This window comes from Paramisgurnus dabryanus, chromosome 21, assembly GCF_030506205.2.
Source record: "Paramisgurnus dabryanus chromosome 21, PD_genome_1.1, whole genome shotgun sequence".
Classification (NCBI taxonomy): Eukaryota; Metazoa; Chordata; class Actinopteri; order Cypriniformes; family Cobitidae; genus Paramisgurnus; species Paramisgurnus dabryanus.
The window spans coordinates 5,073,989-5,081,970 of NC_133357.1; the positions used below are offsets into that span (position 1 = coordinate 5,073,989).

General features: G+C 47.5%; 1 protein-coding gene across 1 annotated transcript in view; it reads right to left on the bottom strand.

The window, feature by feature from the left end:
* LOC135775187 (uncharacterized) overlaps positions 1-7,982 on the bottom strand; it is a 31,677-nt gene that overhangs the window by 10,074 nt on the left and 13,621 nt on the right. Inside the window, exon 2 of the mRNA XM_065285223.1 lies at positions 7,920-7,973. Within this exon, the coding sequence (XP_065141295.1) occupies positions 7,920-7,968 (49 nt within the window). The 5' untranslated portion in view covers positions 7,969-7,973. The remainder of the gene's footprint in view (positions 1-7,919; positions 7,974-7,982) is intronic.

Sequence of the window (7,982 nt, forward strand, 5' to 3'; positions counted from 1 at the left end):
CATGATGAGTGGCTAGTAACTTTGGAAAACCACTGGCCCTGTTTACATGCAAAAAATTTTGTCAATACAAATGAATTTAATGATTTAGGTTAAGACAGTACAGTTTACATGTACCTTAAACATTGCAATCTAATTAAAATGTTTTTTACATTATATTATATAATACGTATATAATACGATCTAAATGATGACAGCTTAATCCCACAACCAGTGTTGCCAGATTCGCTTATCAAACCAGCCCAATGAACATTAAAAAATATCCAAAAAGATTCCCAATCACTATCCATGGCCCAAATTCCAATAACGAATAAATTAATTCCTTTCATCTTTAACCCACAGAAAAATATAAACTTGCTGAAACAGTTTAAAAGTACCCTAAATCTGAAGTCTGCAAAAAGGCAGAGGACTTGGCAATGCAGCGCACAGCATCTCTCGCTTGTCATGATTTCGGTCTTATTGGCCGCTTTGTCTTTGTTTCACCATGTGTTGTGTTGTGTTTATGTTTTGACAGCTCCACACGTGCGCGCCTTTCACCTGGTGACCTCATTATCTCCGACTCTTCTCACCGGCGTCCCACACCTGATCCTTATTATTTGCCCATCCGGTTTGATTTAAATTCCCCTCGTTTCCTCTGTTCCTTGCAAGTTCGTCTTTGTATGTTCATGCCCGCTAGCCTGGCTAGTTCTAGTCCTGTCGTGTTGAGTGCCTGTGTGTAGTTTTGTCTGGATTATTTACCGTGCTCTCTGCTGCCTTATCTCTTCAGATTCCCCGCCCCGCTGTCAGTCTCTCCCGAGTGGTGTGTTCCCCGCCTAGCCTCTGTTAACACTCTGTCTGCAGATTCTCTGAGCGCCCGACTACATCTAGCGCTGTCCAGCTGCAGTGCGCTCTGCGCGTAATCCTGCATAAGACTCGGACGCCTGCTGTGCGCTGTCCAGCACTTTCTCTGCTGAAGACTAAGACCGCCTCTCTCTCTCTCTCCTGCTGTGCCCCGCCTGGAACTCTCTCTCTGCCCTGTGACGGGTTGTTTCGAGTGTGGACGGAAGGTGGATGTCCTACAGCCCTGCTGGGTTTCCCACTTCGAGTGCTTGCCTGTACCTGACTACACAGAGTGTTTTGCCATACACATTCACATTTACATGAAGACATAGAGTGTTATCTCCTATACATACCTGCTTATTGTGTTACTCATTAAAGAACCTCTGCATTGGGATTTCCTGACTTTTGTGGTTCCTGACAGGACGAACTTGCCAAGATGGATCCCGCGGAGGTTGATGCTCTCCGGTCAGCGCTCGCCCAGCAGGGTTCATGGTTAGGACAACACTCGGCTCGCCTCACCACCACTTCTCAAGAGGTTGAGGGTTTATCAACCCGTTTGAATGAACTTTCCTCTCGGCTTGACCAGGTCAGTCATGATGCCACCCAGCCCAGTCAGCCGTCGCAGACGGAACCTCACGTCACAGCTCCACCTCCTTATAATGGCGATCCCGCCTCCTGCCGGGCTTTCCTTTCACAATGCTCTCTGGTTTTTGCCCTCCAGCCCCGCCGCTATGCCTCTGAACGCACCCGGGTTGCGTATGTCATCACCCTTCTGGTTGGCAAGGCGCGCGAGTGGGCTACGGCCGTGTGGGATGCCAGCGATCCTTGCTGTCGGTCTTTTGACGAGTTTAGGGAGGAGATGGAGAAACTCTTCGACCGGTCGGTGCGCGGGGACGCCGCCGCAGCTCGCTTGGTTCATCTTGTTCAGGGCAGACTCACCGTTACTGAATATGCTATAGAGTTTAAGACCTTAGCGGCTGCCTGCCACTGGAATGAAGCGGCTCTCCGAGCTCAGTTTGTAGAGGGGTTGTCCGATGATCTTCAGGACGAGATCGCTCTTCATGACCTTCCTCCGTCGCTAGATGCCATCATTGATCTCGCTCTCCGGATCGAGGCCCGGAGACTGCTTCGCAATCAGCGACGCTCCATTCGTCAGCGAGTGTTCACGGAGTAGACCACCACTTCCCCTTCTTCACCTTTGCCATCAGCCGAGCCAGAACCCATGCAGCTGGGGCGTTTGCGCCTGTCACAGAGAGAGAGAGAGAGGCGTATACAGAAGGCCCTGTGCTTGTATTGCGGGAAGCCCGGGCATTTTGCAAGGGTCTGCCCGTTAAAAGCCGCTGCCCATCAGTGAGTACGGGAGTCCTGGTGGGCACTTCTTCAAAACTCTCCCCTGTTTCCAGTACCCAACTCCCCGTCATTTTGTCCTTCGCTGGGCGTGATCATCCGTCCACTGCCCTTCTCAATTCTGGTGCGGAGGGCAACTTCATTGATGAAGCGCTGGTACGCGCCTGGGGTGTCCCGGTTGTCCCTCTCCAATCCCCTTTGGATGTCTGGTCCCTCAAGGGGCAGCAGATGGCGCGGATTACACATTGCACTTCTCCTGTGAGTCTCTCTGTGTCTGGTAATCATCGTGAGGAGATTGTGTTGCACGTCCTTCATGCGTCTCTATCTCCTATTATCTTAGGGCATGGATGGTTAGCGCAACACAATCCTCACGTTGATTGGCAGAATAGTATTATCTTGTCTTGGTCCCAGTCTTGTCATGTGTCATGTCTTGGTTCTGCTGTTTCTGGTTCTGTTCTTTCTCTTCCTCAGGTTCCGGTGGTCGATTTGACCGGGGTCCCGGCGGAGTATGCGGATATCGCTCAGGTGTTTAGTAAAGCCCGGGCCACCTCCCTGCCTCCTCACCGGCCATATGATTGCGCTATTGATCTCCTCCCCGGCACTTCTCCGCCTAAGGGTAGACTTTATTCGTTATCGGGTCCTGAGAGAGAGGCTATGGACCAGTATATTAATGATGCCCTGCGTGCCGGTCTCATTCGTCCCTCCACCTCGCCCGCAGGGGCGGGGTTTTTCTTTGTCGGCAAGAAAGACAGCTCCCTGCGCCCTTGTATTGATTATAGGGGCTTAAATGACATTACTGTTAAGAATAGGTACCCCCTTCCCTTAATGTCTACTGCGTTTGAGCTCCTGCAGGGGGCGCAGTTCTTTACTAAGCTAGATTTACGCAACGCCTATCATCTGGTGCGAATAAGAGAGGGAGATGAATGGAAGACAGCCTTTAACACCCCTACCGGACACTTTGAGTACTGCGTTCTGCCGTTCGGCCTTTGTAACGCCCCCTCTGTCTTCCAAACTCTGGTTAATGATGTGCTGAGAGACATGGTTAACAAGTTTGTCTTTGTGTACATAGATGATATTCTCATCTTTTCTCCCTCTATGCAGGAACACACTCAGCATGTCCGCCGAGTCTTACGCCGGCTATTAGAAAATAAGCTGTATGTCAAGGCGGAGAAGTGCGAATTCCATCGTAAGTCAGTTTCGTTCCTGGGTTTCGTTGTTGCCCCCGGTGAGATCCGTCCCGACCCTGCCAAGATCAAAGCGGTGGCCGAATGGCCAGTCCCCGACTCCCGTAAGGATTTATTAAGATTTCTGGGTTTCGCCAATTTTTACCGGCGATTTATCAGAAATTATGGTCAGATTGCTCAACCTCTTACTGCTCTCACTTCCACTAAGGAGAGGTTTGTCTGGAATTCCAGTGCTCAGGAGGCCTTTGATATTTTAAAGTCCCGGTTTATCTCTGCTCCTGTTCTCTCTATTCCAGATCCGGCTGCTCAATTTATTGTGGAGGTGGATGCTTCGGATGTCGGGGTAGGCGCCGTTTTGTCTCAGCGGTCTGCTAAGGATGGCAAGGTGCATCCCTGTGCCTTCTTCTCCCATCGGTTAAACCCAGCAGAGCGAAATTATGACATAGGCAATCGGGAGCTGCTGGCGGTCAGACTGGCTTTGGGTGAGTGGCGTCACTGGTTAGAGGGGACCTCGGAGCCCTTCCTGGTCTGGACGGATCATAAGAATCTCGAATACATCCGTTCAGCCAGGAGGTTATCTTCTCGTCAGGCTCGTTGGGCGCTCTTCTTTGACAGATTTAACTTCACCCTCTCGTACCGGCCCGGTTCCAAGAATACTAAGCCCGATGCTCTCTCTCGTTTGTTCGAAAGCCCCGGTTCAGCTGGGGACGAAACCATCCTCCCGGAGGGGCGGGTGGTGAGTGCCCTGCGCTGGGGAATAGAACAACGGGTGAGACGGGCCGGCCGGGAGGGGGAAGTGCCAGAGGGGTGCCCAGCGGGTCGATTGTGGGTTCCGAATGCGCTTCGCTCCGAGGTCATCCGGTGGGGTCACGAGTCCAAGTTTGTTTGCCATCCGGGGGTTCGGAGAACGTTGGCTACCGTACGTCAGCGTTTTTGGTGGCCCTCTATGGGTCCCGATGTCAGACAGTTTGTGTTAGCCTGTCAGGTTTGTGCCCGTAATAAGGCCTCTCATCAAGCCCCTATTGGTCTGCTTAAACCATTACCCATTCCCTCTCGTCCTTGGTCACATATCGCCATCGATTTTGTAACCAATTTGCCTAGTTCTAAGGGAAACACTGTAGTTTTGACCATTGTCGACCGCTTCTCCAAGGCGGCTCACTTTGTCCCTTTGCCCAAGTTGCCCACTGCCAAGGAAACTGCCCAGGTTATGATCGAACACGTCTTTCGCTTACATGGTCTGCCCACAGACGTTGTTTCAGATAGGGGTCCACAGTTTATTTCTCGTTTCTGGCAGGAATTTTGTAGACAAATAGGCTCCACAGCTAGCTTGTCTTCAGGGTATCATCCTCAGACCAACGGGCAATGTGAACGGGCTAACCAAGATTTAGGTAGAGCTCTCCGCTGTCTGACATCGCAATATCCGAGCTCCTGGTGCCAACAGTTACCCTGGGTTGAATACGCCCATAATTCTCTTCCTGTTTCTTCCCTTAACATGTCCCCTTTTGAGGCGTCCATGGGGTTTCAGCCCCCTTTATTCCCATCACAGGAACCCGATGCGGTGGTTCCGTCTGCGCTGGCTTTTGTCCGTCGTTGCAAACGCACCTGGAGAAAGGCTAGATTTACATTACGTCAGATTTCCAGACGAACCAAAGCCGCGGCCGACCGTCACCGTAGAACTGCGCCCCGTTTTGTCTGTGGGCAGAAAGTATGGCTTTCGTCCAAGGATTTACCTCTCCGTGAGCCTTCTCGCAAGTTGGCTCCACGATTCCTTGGGCCATACAGCATTGTTAAGGTCATTAATCACGTGACGGTCAGGCTCAGATTGCCCCCAGCACTCGGTCGGGTTCATCCAGTTTTTCATGTGTCTAAACTGAAGCCTGTGTATTTTTTCCACCTTAACCCTGTTCCCTCTGCCCCCACCCCTTCCACCCCTCAGCTTATAGATGGTGCCCCTGTGTATTCGGTTAAGTCTTTACTGGATATGCGTCGCCGGGGTAGGGGATTTCAATATCTCGTGGACTGGGAAGGCTATGGTCCGGAGGAGAGGTGCTGGGTACCGGCCCGGGACATCCTGGACCCTGGGCTGATAGAGGATCTCCGCCGGCGACGGGGTGAGCCTCCTCATGGACCGCCCGGTGGCGGTCGTGGGGGGGAGTCCTGTCATGATTTCGGTCTTATTTGCCGCTTTGTCTTTGTTTCACCATGTGTTGTGTTGTGTTTATGTTTTGACAGCTCCACACGTGCGCGCCTTTCACCTGGTGACCTCATTATCTCCGACTCTTCTCACCGGCGTCCCACACCTGATCCTTATTATTTGCCCATCCGGTTTGATTTAAATTCCCCTCGTTTCCTCTGTTCCTTGCAAGTTCGTCTTTGTATGTTCATGCCCGCTAGCCTGGCTAGTTCTAGTCCTGTCGTGTCGAGTGCCTGTGTGTAGTTTTGTCTGGATTATTTACCGTGCTCTCTGCTGCCTTATCTCTTCAGATTCCCCGCCCCGCTGTCAGTCTCTCCCGAGTGGTGTGTTCCCCGCCTAGCCTCTGTTAACACTCTGTCTGCAGATTCTCTGAGCGCCCGACTACATCTAGCGCTGTCCAGCTGCAGTGCGCTCTGCGCGTAATCCTGCATAAGACTCGGACGCCTGCTGTGCGCTGTCCAGCACTTTCTCTGCTGAAGACTAAGACCGCCTCTCTCTCTCTCTCCTGCTGTGCCCCGCCTGGAACTCTCTCTCTGCCCTGTGACGGGTTGTTTCGAGTGTGGACGGAAGGTGGATGTCCTACAGCCCTGCTGGGTTTCCCACTTCGAGTGCTTGCCTGTACCTGACTACACAGAGTGTTTTGCCATACACATTCACATTTACATGAAGACATAGAGTGTTATCTCCTATACATACCTGCTTATTGTGTTACTCATTAAAGAACCTCTGCATTGGGATTTCCTGACTTTTGTGGTTCCTGACATCGCTGAGTTCACGCTTTATCTCCTGATAAATGTACAAAGTCAAAGTTGAGTTGGTGAAAGTTGTTCTTACAAAGTTTTCATATAAAGGCAATGAAAACACACTTTTTTAAAAGGCAAAAATTTTATAATTTCATTTCTTTATCTAATCTTATGTAAGACAGGAACCCTGCAGAATGTACAGCACGTGACTCCATGACCTTAATAATGCGTGTTGTCATTGCCTTGCATGTTTCTGTGATGGGAATCATGTGATACGTAAATAAGAGATAAATATAAGACATGAACTTCAGCACAATTCTTCTGCGCATTATATGCACAAGGTATTTTTGCATCCGGTTGAGAAAATACTACAGAGTTAAGTATGTGTGCTCAATGTACACAGACTGCAGGAAACAATGTGACTATAAATTGTAAAACATAACCTACAAAACTGGTTAGTGAATTGACATTGTAACAGCTGGACATGATTTTTATGATTTTATTCACTGCATTTTGCTGAAATGTGACACATTTGCATCCCTAGTCTATTACTTAAAGCAGCTGAGAGATGCAAGACACACTTGGTGGCTTGTTATTAAAATGTCCACTCACAAGTTAATTGCCAATTTGTGGATATTATTTAGTTGGTCTTCATTTCAAAGAAGCAAGAATCCAAACAGTCAAAAAAAATCCACAATTCAAATTATTTACCAATACATAGCTGCATATTTCTCACTTGCTTAGTGGCATAGCTTATCCTTGTGTAGCAATCAACAAACTGTGTGCTGCTTCCCTGCAGCAACACCTGTTATCTAAAGAAAGGTTCCTACCTATATTCTGTGAATTGTTACCCAAAAGTGACCCCTACTGGACACTTCTACATGACAATACATAATGTTGCTTCATTATTATTCAACATATTATTTGCATACTTAAATCAAAAAGTACTAGTATCTATAAAGTTCAGGATATCTTTGATCAAAAAAGTTGATAGTAACTAAAGAATAAGTACTAGTTTTATATTTTTCTTAACTAGTAAAGTATAATTTAATCATAGTCACTATTGGAATAAGTACTAGTATCTAATGATTAAGAACTAGTATCTAATGAATAGATACTAGTATCTATTGAATAAGTACTAGTATCTAATGAATAAGCACTAGTATCTAAAAATAAGCAATAGTATCTATTTTTTAGGTACTAGTATCTAATGATTAAGAACTAGTATCTAATCGAATAGATACTAGTAACTAAAAAATAAGAACTAGTAACTAAAAAATAGATACTAGTAAATGTAAATGAAAAAATATTAAAACGGCTTGCCATAGAGTGAAGGTTTTTCCACACTGATCACAGCTGTAAGGTTTTTCTTCTGTAAGGTGAGTTTTCGTGTGCTCATTGAGGTGACATTGATTCATGAAATTTTCTTCTTTTGGTATCAAATGATGAGGTTTCTCCTCCAGTTGTGAAATTTCCTCCTTAACCACTTTCAGATCTGAAATGAACAGAGAAAATCATTATGAAGACTTTGACAGTAAGAAAATGCATTGAAAACTTCTGCAACTATAATTGTGTTTGTGTCTTTGTCATTACTAGTTAAACATTAAAGGCAGATACTTAAATAAATCAAATCACCTTGATCTGTCTGTTCTCTTGCATTTGTTATTTCTTCTTTTGGTTTCATCAGGTCTGAAATAA